This window comes from Prionailurus bengalensis, chromosome A1 (assembly GCF_016509475.1).
Source record: "Prionailurus bengalensis isolate Pbe53 chromosome A1, Fcat_Pben_1.1_paternal_pri, whole genome shotgun sequence".
NCBI classification, from domain to species: domain Eukaryota; kingdom Metazoa; phylum Chordata; class Mammalia; order Carnivora; family Felidae; genus Prionailurus; species Prionailurus bengalensis.
In genome coordinates this window covers 238,299,764-238,313,267 of record NC_057343.1, presented here as the reverse complement: position 1 = coordinate 238,313,267, position 13,504 = coordinate 238,299,764, and the positions used below count along the sequence as shown (strand labels likewise).

Below are 13,504 nucleotides of genomic sequence, written 5' to 3'. Positions count from 1 at the left end.
GCCTAGATCTGAGAAACGTATTATCATTCCTCAGCTATTATCTCATGTCCTTTCTGGTTCTTACTGTCAGTTGTTATTTGGAAGAATATGCAAAGTAAATTCATAAATAAGTTTAAAAGATGTATTCACGTACATCTGGTTCTTTTGGAAGAAAGGTACTACCTGTAGCCATCATTGAATGTGATTAAGTTTATATGATTTTTTTTGGTAATTTTTTTAAATGTTTGTTTATTTTTGAGAGACAGAGAGGGACAGAGTGCAAGTGAGGGAGGGGCAGACAGAGAGGGGGACACAGAATCCGAAGCAGGCTCCAGGCTCTGAGCTGTCAGCACAGAGCCCGACGCGGGGCCCGAACTCACGAACCTTGAGATCATGACCTGAGCCAGGGTTGGACGCTTCATCGACTGAGCCACGCAGGAGTCCCAAATTTATATTACAATTTAACCACTATTGCTTGTTGGGACACCCAGCTGCACGATGCACAGTTATGATACACATCAGGGATACAGGAAAGAAACAAGAAATTAGCAATTCTTATCAACGTGTTGTACTTTCTTATAAGCTCATTCTTACTTAGATGGACACTATATTAATACTATTTAATATTTATGTGATAATAGTGCCCGAATCTGCAATTAAAGTAAATTATTTGATTGATGAAATATTAATGAAAATGACAGTGGAATTCAATCCAGCAGATTTCAGGCGTTCTTATTTCCTGGTCTCTCTTCAGTGAGTGGGCGAAACATTTCCTGCTGCCTCCCTCACCCCATCCATTCATTCCTCTGCTGAAATTCCATCACACAGGGACAGACGATTCTGTCCATCACACGGGATAGAGGAGGAGAAGCAGTCTGCTCCTGTAGCCACTTAGCCACAGAAAAACACAGAAATCATGTTAGACTTCCAGCACGTCACCCTCCTCCCTTGGCTGGGATTTCGAACTTGGCATTAGCTGCAAAAATCGTTAGCATCACCGAGAGACAAGTCAACTCGTGAGCCTCCCAGAAAGGGTGGCGTGGCCTGGAGTTCTGGGCTCTTGCTTTTGGAAACCAAGAGGCAAGGAGATTCTTCCATGGTTTAGGAATGAAGGGTTAAGGTCAAAGTTTGGGCCTTGGTACCTTCCATTCCCATGAGGTTTGATGAGCCCAGAAAGGCTTCCTGCTGCTATTGTGGGTGCCTCTGGGACACAGTGGAGCTGGGCGGGAGTTTTGCTGAAGGATGTGCCCTTCATTGCAAATACTAATCATAAAATGAGCCCTCTAATAGACAGCTGTCATCGTGCAGCAGAAAAAAGGAAAGTGCCACTGAAAGCAAAATGCAGGAAGTTTAAAAATAGGCTCAGGTGGCAAGGTAGAGGATGCTAATTTCCAAAAGGATGTGGGCACAGAACAGGATCTGTGCGTGCTCTCCCGACACCCTTCCGTATCAGAGTTTTTGTGCGAATAGCACATTAACAGTTAACAGTTACACACTCAAGGAGTTAAAATATAAACCTTAACACATGACTGCTTTTAAGCTGTAATGTCCTTATAACAGAAGTTCTTATCGGAGGTCTGCACCGCACTTGGCAAACAAGACATTCTACCTTTTAAACAAATAATTCATTAGGTAATTAAATTCAAGTGAGATTACTCTAATTAAATACACACTGCTGTTGAATCATAATTTCTATGTGGTCTAGTTAAAGATGAACAATCTCTTATTCCTGACAAAAAAGAAAGCTTTAAAAGAATTCCCCTGTGGCTGGAGGGATAGATTTACAGGCACTCCACAGAGGTCATTTCAAGAAGGAAGAGACAGCCAGCACAAGGGGGCGGGGGTGTGGGGAGGCGGTCCTCATGCCTGGAGATTCCAGAAATTCGGGCTGTCTGCCTTGGGTCCTGTTAAAAGGCTCCACGGAACCCGACAGGTGCCACAGTGATCTTCCGGGGGAGCTGGGATAATTGCACGCGGGCTCCAGCCTCGCCCACTAGGCCCAAGGACCGCAGGACTCGGGCAAAATGAAAAGTCACTTTGCCCCCCACGCCTTGCTCTGTGCGGCTCCCTCTACTGGAATTAGGAACTCAGCACGCGGGCTTGGCGCTCACAGGGGCGCAGAAGTCCCCGCTGGCTTTGGTCTGCGCCTCTTGGCTGCCAGGAGCCGACAGTGGGCTGAGTGGCGCCCGCTCTCATTTGTCAGACGCGTGTTTCCGAGTGTTCCCAAGCCAGCAGCTACACCTGTACTGCGAGAATTTACATCGCCTTGCTCCGGGATGGCATTGATTTGGGACGGGTGAAATACAAACACAAACTAATTAAAAACTGCATAATGGAGCCCTACAGGAACACGGTAGAAAAACAAATAAATACAAGTGCAGCTGGCTCCGCGATTGTACCTCTGCCCCCGAGCGACCGTCTGGTGACATCGAATTATAAGCCCTGAAAACCCTCACACCGCTGCTGTTGATCACATTGGAGGCATAATGGAAATGATTTGGTTAATTAAGGGGAGGCTTATAAAATATTTACGTGTGTGCACACGCATGTAATTCACTTCCTCCGACGCTCGGGGATGGCGACATCGCACGCCAGGCCAGGTGACTGCGGGCCGTTCTTCTCCTCCGGCCGCCGGTCCCGGAGCTCCGCGCGCTGGGCCGCTGGTCTCCCACCGCCACAGTCCGGGACCCGAGCCCCGGCTGCATCCCGGCACCTGCTCTGCGGGCCCTGCTGTGAGCTTCAGACCATCCCGGGGCGCCTTCCGGGTGTTTTCTTTCCCGGCTTTTCCTGGAGTCTCTTGGAGTCGCCTCCCGCCGGCCCCGCTCTGGTCCCACCGCAGCGCATCCGCAGTGAGGTCCCCAGGCCCTCGCTTTCGGGGGCGCTCACGGGTGCCGCTCTTGACCCGGTGCGGGCTTGGCCCTGACGCGGCAGCAGAGAGCAGGCCAGGCCCCCAGGGCACGGGGATCGCCGCAGCCGCCCCGCTCCGGTCCCCGCCTGGCGCCCGAGGGCACCCTGTTACGGCCGGCCCTGCGGTCCTGGGCGCTTCTCGGCCGCTGCCTGGGACTGCTTGCCCCTCGCCTCGCCGTCGCCGAGCGGGGTGGCTTCCTGGGTCCTGCCGGAGAAAGGTGCAGAGTCTAATGAGGATTTAACAAGACTCATAAATCAGGCGGCGCGCGTCTGGGCGGAAGGCAGGGCCGGTCCGGGGCGCGGGCCAGGTCAGGCCGCCAAGCCCTGCCACCGAGCTGCCGCCCTGCGTGGCCGCCCCGCCATCTGCATCGGAAGGAATGGCCATTTCGAAGGGCAGACCACTGGGCCGCCGCGCCCCCCTCCCTCCCGCTGCATCCCTGACACTGGGCCAAGGTCGCCCCCATCCCAGGCGCCAAAGGCAGGTCCCCATGATGGCTCCTGGGAGTGGGGCGGTTCCTCAGCGGCTCTCTCCTCTTCTTCAGAGACCTGGGTCAGTGGAGCCGGAAAATCAGTGGAGAATTATTTCGGAAGAAATACAGTTGTGAATGGGGGTGCCATGTGGTTTGTTCAATCTTACTCTCATGCAAATATAAAGGGGTTGGGTAGGGTAGCAAGCTGAACCTAAGCATTACCGAGGGGCCCAGGGGCCAGGGCGGGAGAAAAACAAAAGATCTTCTTTTTTCGGAGCAGTGATAACAATCCCCTCCTATTTAGAAAACAACTCCCCCCTCCCCAACCTCATGACACAGCAAGTAAACTTTCCATCAGGACTTGAAGCCGGTTTAAAAGCCAAGTTATCCAAAATCCTATTTTCACCAACTCTCCTTCCTCCCTCCCCCCAGCACACCTGGGACTCAGGGCCTTTCTCTCTTCCCATCCCCAGAGTCCCCAGAGTCCCCTTCCTCCAGAGCCACGCCCTGCACACCCACAGGTGCATCCAGAGGCCCAGGTCCCAGCGGGGGGGCGGGGGGCGCTGAAGGTCTTGGCTTTCCAGCCAGAGGGCCCTGGCCAACTGCCTCTGCCCAGCTCTGTGTGGTCGTGCCCATGACCAGGTCCAACTGCCAAGGGTCTGGGAAAGCGTCTCCTAGTGCTCCCTCGTGGACCAGAGATGGGAGTTGACCAGTTGGGGCTCCCATTAGGCCACGCAGCCACCCCTAGATCTGGCTTTGTACCACTCTGAGGTCCTGCCTCTGGCTCAGTGTCCAGTGTCCTGGGGCTGGCCACGAGGAAGTGGGCGGCTCAGACCAAGCTCGGCCTCCACACCAGCAGTGGGGCCTGCCTGAGCCACCCTTTGCAAGGCAGGCACAGTGGCTGAGGGTCTGGGAAGGTGTGTCCCCCCCCCCCCCCCCCCCCCCCGGCTTCCAGATCCATGATTGCTGGGTTTTGATGGTAGGGCTGATGGAGCCCCATAGCTTGTCCCCAACCGGCACAACCAGCTTGCAAAGGACCCCGCCTGGCCCTCCTATTTGCCAGTGCCTCTGCACCATCAGCGGGATGACCAGGATCCCAGGAAGGCTGGAGCTGAGCTTGAGCAAGTGAGCCAGGACATCGTCTTCTTTGGGGAAAGTTCTGGAATCTTTTTAAGCAGATATTCCAGTCAGGCCCAAGGTCCAGGCTCAGGCACCCTGGGTCTTCTGTTCTCAGCTACCCACCCCCCCCACCACCCCCCACTAACTATTTGATGCTGAAAAGGATTAGAGACCTGGCGAGATGACACTCCCCATGGGGATGCTGAGGCAGGAAGTTCTGGATCCTTCCCTGTCTAGCCTCCTCTCCACTGGGAAGGTTTGGAGGCAGTTTTCTTTTTCTTTTTCCCCTCCCCCTCCTTCTCCTTTTGTCCAGGTTGTTTCCTAGTCGTCCCCTTGCAAATTTTTGGGTAAACTCAGAGAAGGAAGGGAGGGGGTGATCCCGGATCAGGCCCAGGTTCCGCTGGGGTCCAGCCCTGGCCCTGCCTGGGGAATGGTCACAGTCACCACTAGGGCACCTTTCTAGAGCTTCCTGGGGGAAGTCAACAGGCCTTTCTAGAGGCCCCTTCCCACTCACCTCCCTGATGTCTTCTAGAACCAACTATCATTTCATAACCCAAATGGAGGTGATATAGGGAGGGCACAGCAGGCGACCGGGGTCAGGACAAAGTCTGCCGCCCCCCCCCCTCCAGGTTCTGATGGCTTCAGTACAACTGAAGTGGGCTGCTTGGGGTGGGGGGGGAGTGATAAGGAGGCTATCAGTCCGTGTGGCTGAATCCTGACACTGACAAGTGTCTCTGGGCTTACAATTCCACCTGCTCTCCAGGTCACAGAAGAGGGCTTATCTCACCTGTATTTACCTGTCGGCCTGAAATGTGACACTGGAGTTTGCCAAACAAGACAGTAGTGGGGCTGGCCCATCCGTTTGTTTGGGATGCAGGGGAGAGAGGTCTGGCAGGCGGAAGTGGTGGGCTGGGGGAGGGAAGAAGCTGCCAGTTAGTGACTTCCGGGATTGGGAGTGGTTAGCGCTCACCTCCAGGGCCCGGGATTCTGGGCCAAAGCAGGAGAGGTGCCCAGGCAGTTGCAGGGAGTTTCTGTAGCCAGCAAGGGCTGGTTAGCTGAGTGGGGTGGGGGGTAAAGGCGGGGTGGGGGGCAAAGGGACAGCGCGGACAGAAAGAAAACCCTGACTGAGCAGAGAAATTGAAGCCTGATTATGCAGCTGGTAATTAGTAATTACTATTATGGGCGTTATTGTTGTTAATTATAGGCGGTGGCTCCCGTGTCTGTCCTCAGGTCCCAAACTGGGTCAGCGGGAGCCTTCCCGATTCTGCAGGAGTCCCTGGGCCTCCATGATGCTGCTGGCAACTGGGACTAGGAGATGGGGGACAGGTCGGGGTCCAGGGTGCCGGCGGCCCAGGTCACCAGCTGCAGCACTCCACTCGGGGCTCCCGAACTGGGCCGGACCAAGGCTCACCCCCAAGTGTTGGGGTGAAATTGCTGTGGGGTCCAGTGTGTCCGCGCGCCACAGCGGGGAGTGCGCGCCAGGCTCCGGCTGCTTCATAGGAGACAGGACGAAAAGTGTCCCGGGAACGGGGGCGAGCACCCTGGGCAACTCCCTACGCGGGACGCCAGGACGGAGCCGGCGAGCGTGTGGCAGACGCGGGCTGGCGGACCCGTCCCGTGCACCGGGAGGCCAGGAGGGCCGCGCGCGGACCTGGAGCCATCCCGCAGCGGTTCGCTGCTTGTTCTTCCCGCGGGGCCGAGGATGAAGAGGCCGGGCAGGGGAGGAGGGACGGCCTGTCCCCGGGCCGGCGCTCTTCCCGCAAGTTTGCTTCCGGCCTGTGAGCACCTAGTGGACGAACGAGCCCCCCCCCACCCCACCCCCCGGCCACTCTTAGCTTCTCCCCTCGCGGGGATGGGGACGAGACTTTTCCCTCCCGCTGCAACGGTGATTCTCCTGCAAAGAAAAGGTCTCCCCACCCCCTGCCCGCCACCACCTCCAAGAACCTGTCACTGTGGACGGCATCTGTTTGTCCCCTTGAACTGGCTTCTCAGCTGCCCTTTCTCAAAGTTTTCACGAACGGAGAAGCCCGCAGAGCTCGGCCGCTTCCCGCTTCTCCAGGTGCAGCGAGGCTGGTCACTGCCGGGCGGGGGCCACGCGGACGCCACGCCCGCGTCACGGTGTCACGCCACGCCAGGCTCGGTGGCGCAGCCAGGGCACCGGGGTGCACTTCTGCCCAGGGGTCCGGGGGAGGCCAAGGCAGCGCCGGCCTTGGGGGCGGGGGTGGGGAGGAGAGGGCCGTCCCCCTCCACCCCCCCCACCTCCCCCCACCGGCTGTCACCCGCCCAGCCCCGGCCCCGCCGCCCCAACGGCGGAGAATCAGGCGCCGAGACGTCTTCCTGAAAGAGCAGTCACAGCTCGGCTTGGAAAACAGCAGAGCCCAGGGTCCGACAGCTGCGAGCCGGTGTCGACAGGTTGTCGGGCAGCCCGCGGCCGCCGGGCCCGCACCCGCCGCCGGGCCGCTCGCGCGCCCACAGCGGGCGGAGGTGGCCCGGACGGCGCGGAGCACACCACGTGCTCGCCGGGAGGGGCGGGAGCGGCCCGGCTGGGGCGGGCGGGAGGCAGGGAGGGGGCGGGAGGGGAGCCGGGGGCGGGGCCAGCGCTCGAGGGGATGCCAATCAAAGCATCAACTTCAAATTGTGTCTGAAAGCCCCGCCGCCGAGCGGAGGGCGGCCGCCGCAGTCGGCGCGGGATCGCGGAGCCGGGCGCAGCCGGGAGCCGGGCGCCAGCGAGCACCGGGCCGAGAGCAGCCCACCGGCCCCCCGCCTCCGGGCCGGCCCGAGCGCGCCCGGCCGGCCGGCCGCCGGCTCCCCAGCCACCCCGCCCCCCCCACCCCGCCCCAGCCCCCACCCCCTCCCCCCGGCGCCCGCCCCGACCCCCGCCCCCGCGCCCGCCCCCGCCCCTTTAATACTCGCCCGCCGCCGCCGCCGCCGATCCGCGGACATGTCCTTCCCGCAGCTGGGCTACCCGCAGTACCTGAGCGCCGCGGGGCCCGGCGCCTACGGCGGCGAGCGCCCAGGGGTGCTGGCCGCGGCCGCCGCCGCCGCCGCCGCCGCCTCGTCGGGCCGGCCGGGGGCGGCGGAGCTGGGCGCGGGCGCGGGCGCGGCCGCCGTCACCTCGGTACTGGGCATGTACGCGGCGGCCGGCCCGTACGCGGGCGCGCCCAACTACAGCGCCTTCCTGCCCTACGCCGCCGACCTCAGCCTCTTCTCGCAGATGGTGAGTGCGCCCGGCCCTGGCCGCGGCCGCCTCCCCCCACCCCCCACCCCCACCCCTCCCCGCCGGCCCCGGGCGCCCCGGGCGCGGGTGGCCTGGCGGCGCGGCGGGAGCGCGGGCGGGAGCGCGGGCGGAGCCGGCGGGGAGCGGGGGAGGCCCGGCCGGCGGGGCCGAGGCGGCTGGGGAGGGGTGGGGGTGGGGGGCCGGCCCGGGGAGGCGGGAGGCCTGGGCCGCGAGCGGGGGGCTCGGCGGGGAGCCGGGAGACCGGAGGAGCAGAGGCTCCGGGGCGCGCGGCTCGAACCGGAGGCTGGGGGCCAAAGTCGCCGGCGCTCTTCCCCCCCCCCCCCCGCCCCTACCCCCCACAAGGCTCGGCCGAGGCGGCGGGGCCGGCGGGCGGGCTTCCGGCAGCTCGGCCCCGGGTCCGCAGGACGCCCGGGAGCGGCGGGCGGACCCCGATCGCGCGACCTCTCGGGCTTTGGGGCCGGGCCGGGGAGCCTCGGGTTTCTCCCTGGCTGGTGGACCTCCTTGGTTGTGTCCGAGGTGGCCGGGGTGGTGGTGGGGGGGGGGGGGGACCTGGTGAAGCCTGGTCGACTGGGTCAAAATCGCCCTAACAATGGGGGAGATCCGAGGGGCCGGATGGGGTCTGTTAGCGGAGGGTGTGCAAATTTGAGATGGGGGGGGGGTGGAATTGGTGGAAATAATTTCGGCGTGTGCCACGGTGTTTGCTTGGACTTTCGTGAGTTGCCAAAGTTTTCATTTCTTTTGCACCGAATGAAAAGCACTTTTCTTCCCGCGTTACATAATGGAGGATTAAAGAAAACAGGAGTCCCTGGGCTTAAAATAAATGCTGTCCTCTTAGTCTCGCGTCCCAGTGGGTGTCAGATGGGGGAGGGAGCTGCAAATTTAATTCTCCGCGGGGCATTCGCCATTCTGTCGGTGCAAAGGATCCATTTTCCTTGGTCTGACTGCAAGGTCGCGCTTAAACTTCGGGCTGCTGGTGAATTGCGCGCCCGGCGGGGCGCGGGCGAGGGGGGGGTCAGGGAGGCCGCCCCCTCTTGCGCTGCTGCGGGCGGAATAACGCAATTTTCAGGCACCCCCCTCGCGTCTCCCCGCTCCCCGAAGAAGAGGCAGGAAATAAATACCGGCCGACTGTACGCGAGAAAAGCGGCGGGTGTGTTTTTCTGTAACTTTTTTCTGGTAGTTTTGAAAAGAAAGGCTATTTCTCTGAAGGCGGCCCCAGCCGCCGTTCAGATCGCTTGCTCTCCAAAAAGATCAGCTCCCATTTTGTTCTGGCGGCTGGGGATGCCGGGGAAGCGCTGAGAGATTTACAAGGTATCCTTTCAAAAAGAACTCCCAGCGGAGAAGAGGCCGGAATGTCGCCCTCGCAGTTACAACCTAAATGATCAGAAAAGTGCAGAGTACATTTTGCAAAGATTAGGTAAAAACGAAATCTGGCCACGGAAACCTTTTCTCTGTGGCATCGGCCACCAAACTAACTAGTCAAAGAAATATTCTGCTCTTTGCAACTTTCTCAGCCCGGAAACCCTCTCTGCTAACGTAGCAAATGGATAATTTTTACGTGGAGAATTGTAATGTTTTTACAGAAATTTTGAATACAGATGTGTGCCATTTGGGAACCTCCCCCCACCCCCCTTCGTGTTTGTGCGAGAAAAAGGGATCTGTGTGGTTATGGATTTATTCCTACTGTACTGTGGTGGGAAACGGAGATGCTCGATTTTTTTGTTTTGTTTTTAGTAGGGGAAACAGTATAGAAATCCACCCCCCCCCAAAAAAAAGGTGTGGTGTATTTGTTAGTGGTCTCCTGCTGGTTCTCAGAAAGTAAACCTAAATCCAAACTCTTGATTCTAGGCCTAGGTTTCCAAGCCGTTTTGATTGGGGATTTGGAAGTCAAAAGATAAAATTGTGAGTGAATGTCTGTCTGGACAATTTATGGTAATAATGAGGCCTAATGAGGTTGTTAGAAAGATAAAATGTTATTTACCAAAAAACCTGATGGGATAATTTGACTTGCTGTGTTTTACTACCGATGATAAAAAGAATATTGATTGCAAATAAATCACGGCCTCTAAATGCCTGCAAACACTTTGTGCTTGCTCTGGCCACATCAAAGTCAAACTTACCAGATAAAGTAAGTGAGGAGAGGCCTCCGAAGGCAGTTCCCTCTTCACAGCTGGCAGCTCCTGGCCCTCCCGTTAATATTTTACCGGTTAAGCCCTCCTTTTGTATTTAAAAAAAAACAAATGGTGTTTTAGTTATTGTTGTTGATGATGGCCGGGTTTAAAATTTTAAATTACCTGTCACCACTGCAACCTTTAAGTGTGGGGAGCCATTATATGCAGATTAATTTGGGAGCTAAAAGGAGTGTGCTTTCATTTTAAATTGCTGGAGGATTTGGACCCAAAGAAAACCCTGGATGGTTTATTTTGCTTGACCCCCTCAGGGTCGAAGGGAGGGGGCTTAGGTTCTTTACTTTTGGAGATCTGTTTTATCTGGGTAGTTAAAAGGTTTCCCCTTCTAGTTAGTGTGAGATAAACTTGGAAATTGGCTGCTGGAGTTGTGGGGGGAGGGTGGGGGGGTAACTGAGGGTGGCCTGGGGAAATTCTATGGGACCAAGGCTCCCGCTGTGGCCTTCTGGAGATGCACGGACTCTGGAACTTTTCTTGAGTGACAAAACAAAACAAAACCAAAACAAAACAAAAACACCTCTTCACGATGGTTGGAAGTTGAGTTTCTAGAGGCGGCTCACGATTTGACCCCTCCCTCCCTCCCAGGGTGGTGTGCTGGGGGGTGGGGGGCTTCCTGTTCTTGACTGGACAAGAGCGGCTGCCCCCCGACTTTCCCAGTTCGGGGGACTCATCGCTCTCTCTCTCTCTCTCTCTCTCTCTCTCCCTCTCCCCCCCCCCCCCCCGCCACACCCCTACTGCCCCTCTCCTCCCTCGGTGGGCTATGTGGTTGCAGGGCTCACAGTACGAACTCAAAGACAACCCGGGGGTGCACCCTGCCACCTTCACAGCCCACACGGCGCCAGCGTACTACCCCTACGGCCAGTTCCAGTACGGGGACCCCGGGCGGCCCAAGAATGCCACGCGCGAGAGCACCAGCACGCTCAAGGCCTGGCTGAACGAGCATCGCAAGAACCCGTACCCCACCAAGGGCGAGAAGATCATGCTGGCCATCATCACCAAGATGACCCTCACGCAGGTGTCCACCTGGTTCGCCAACGCGCGCCGGCGCCTCAAGAAGGAGAACAAGGTGACGTGGGGCGCGCGCAGCAAGGACCAGGAGGACGGCGCCCTCTTCGGAAGCGACACCGAGGGCGACCCGGAGAAGGCCGAGGACGACGAGGAGATCGACCTAGAGAGCATTGACATCGACAAAATCGACGAGCACGATGGCGACCAGAGCAACGAGGACGAAGAGGACAAGGCCGAGGCGCCGCGCCCGCCGGCGGCACCCACCGCCCTCGCCCGGGACCAGGGCTCGCCGCTGGCAGCCGCCGACGCGCTCAAGTCCCAGGACTCGCCCCTGGGCCTGGTCAAGGAGGTCCCGGAGCCCGGCAGCACTCGCCTGCTGACTCCCGGCGCCGCGTCGGGTGGCCTGCAGGGCGCGCCTCACAGCAAGCCCAAGATCTGGTCCCTGGCCGAAACGGCCACCAGCCCCGACGGCGCGCCCAAGGCCTCGCCGCCGCCGCCCGCAGGCCATCCCGGCGCGCACGGGCCCCCCGCGGGCGCGCCGCTGCAGCACCCCGCCTTCCTGCCCAGCCACGGACTGTACACCTGCCACATCGGCAAGTTCTCCAACTGGACCAACGGCGCGTTCCTCACGCAGGGCTCCCTGCTCAACATGCGCTCCTTCCTGGGCGTCGGCGCGCCCCACGCCGCGCCCCACGGCCCGCACCTGCCCGCGCCGCCGCCGCCGCCGCCGCCCGTCCCCGTTGCCGCGGGGGTGCTCCACGGTGACAAGGCCTCCGCTCGAAGCAGCCCCGCGCTTCCAGGTGAGGCGCCCCCGGCGTGGGGGGTGGGGGGAGGGGTGTCCGCTCCGGGCTCGGAATCCGGACCCCCCCCCCCCCCCCGCAAGGCGTGGGGGTGGGGGAAGCGCCGGCCCGGAGGGGGGAGGCGGTGGCGGCCAAACCCCGGGTTGAGCGGTGATCTTTGCCCGGATTCGGGGACCGAGGCCAAGGCCCTCGGGCTCTGTCCGGAGAGCTGCGTTCTGTCTGCAGTCCTTCCCCCGGGGAGGGGTGACCGTTTTTCTTGGAGACCCCATCCTAGTGGCAGAAGGAAGCGGGGTGGGTGGGGAAGAGGCTTGCGCACCTCGGCGGCACTCCCCCCACCCCCCACCCCCGTCTCCTAACGCTTTGCTTCTGCCCCTCCCTCGCAGAGAGAGACCTCGTCCCCAGGCCGGAGTCGCCGGCACAGCAGTTAAAATCCCCCTTCCAGCCCGTGCGCGACAAGTGAGTGCTGTTTGCTGGGACCGCGGGACCGGGGCTGGCGGGGGTGCCGGCGGAGGGCTCGGGGCGGCGGTAGGGTCGCTCGGGCCTCGTAGAGGGGGTGCTGTCCGCCAGCCGTGCGCGCGGGGCGCCCCCTCCACCGGGTTTCTCCCGACGCGGGAGCAGCGGGGCAGGCGGCCACGCCCCCCGGCGCTAGGCCGGCTGCACCGGTGACGCCGGGTCCCAGCGTCCGGCCACTGACACTGCTGTGCTTTCTTGTCTCGTTGTGCTTCGCCCGCAGCTCGCTGGCCCCGCAGGAGGGAACACCGCGGATCCTAGCAGCCCTCCCGTCCGCCTGATCCAGGGTCGTCTTTTACTTTTGCGGGGGGAGGGGGGAGGAGTTCGGGAGGGAGGGGACGAGGGAGGAATTAGGACAAATATTTCAGACCGGTGTAAAGGACAAATACGGCCACGACGTCACCGACTCCCATCCACCGCTTCCTGCAGAAAGGGGCTCGTCCGCGTCCGAGCTCCAGTCCAGGCAGCCCGGCCTCTGCCCAGGGCCCTGGTGCCTGTCACCAGGCTCCGGATGATTATCCGCTCGGTAAACGCCCCACGTGCTTGTGTCTTTTTTGTTTTTTTTTTTGTTTTGTTTTGTTTTGTTTTTCCTTCTTTCTGTATATAGAGTGATTTCAGATTGTAAATAGCGCGTCAGCGAACTTGTCTAAATCATATATTTTTGTCTAATAAACTAAATGAAATGCTGTCCGCTGTTCCCGCTGCTGTGTGTGGCTGGGCGTCCGCAAGAGTGTCTGGAATCCTGGAATGCCGGCAGGGCCCAGGTGCCCCTGGCTTGGGCAGAGAGGCTCCTTGGGGAGTTTCCGCTGGAGGCCGGTGTTTCTCACAGCCCGTTTTGCTTGTCGTTGAATTTGTGAATGTTGTCACTCGGGCAGTTTCTTGTTGGCAGTTTTGATTTCCGACCTTTATACGTTTATCCGGGGCATGCCTTTCTCGGGACATCAATGAGTTCGATTTTCAGCAGTTTATAAAACGGTTTCTTAAAGTGGACAACAATGGGAGAAAAAAATAATGAAAAGAATTTCCAATTATGTCCCCAAAGGAGAACTTCAGATTTGAAATCAGTTTATAACTAGTTGTCTCCACAGTGCATCCTGGCGTCGGGTCGTTTCGTGGGTAGAGCGAGGACATAATGGAGTATGAAATTTTGGCTTTGAGCGTATTTTTTAGTTACTTGGTTAAATCAAACGTGGAGAGATTGGAAGGCTCTTTTAAACTGTCCGGATGTGTGGGCAGAGATGCCGCGCGGGAGTTCTCTGGGCGTGTGGGCCTGGGGGCTGCGGAGAAAGA

The 13,504-nt window shown here is 59.4% G+C and overlaps 1 protein-coding gene and 1 long non-coding RNA gene across 4 annotated transcripts; one reads left to right on the top strand and one right to left on the bottom strand.

Annotated features, from left to right (window-relative positions):
- Positions 1-414: 414 nt before the first annotated feature.
- LOC122495667 lies at positions 415-7,288 on the bottom strand. Of its 3 annotated transcripts, none has more exons than XR_006300529.1 (2): positions 5,263-7,288; positions 415-3,091 (listed from the first exon to the last, which is right to left on the bottom strand). It is a non-coding gene; the product is annotated as an uncharacterized LOC122495667 (long non-coding RNA). The 3 variants fall into 3 exon arrangements; XR_006300530.1 differs by having other exon boundaries at positions 5,273-7,288; XR_006300528.1 differs by having other exon boundaries at positions 6,420-7,288.
- Positions 7,289-7,351: 63 nt separating this feature from the next.
- IRX1 (iroquois homeobox 1) lies at positions 7,352-12,902 on the top strand. Its single transcript, XM_043601469.1, has 4 exons — positions 7,352-7,692; positions 10,669-11,704; positions 12,088-12,160; positions 12,438-12,902. Exons 1-4 carry the CDS (start codon positions 7,417-7,419, stop codon positions 12,493-12,495), a joined length of 1,443 nt encoding a protein of 480 aa, XP_043457404.1. The 5' UTR covers positions 7,352-7,416; the 3' UTR covers positions 12,496-12,902.
- The last annotated feature ends 602 nt before the right edge of the window (positions 12,903-13,504 follow it).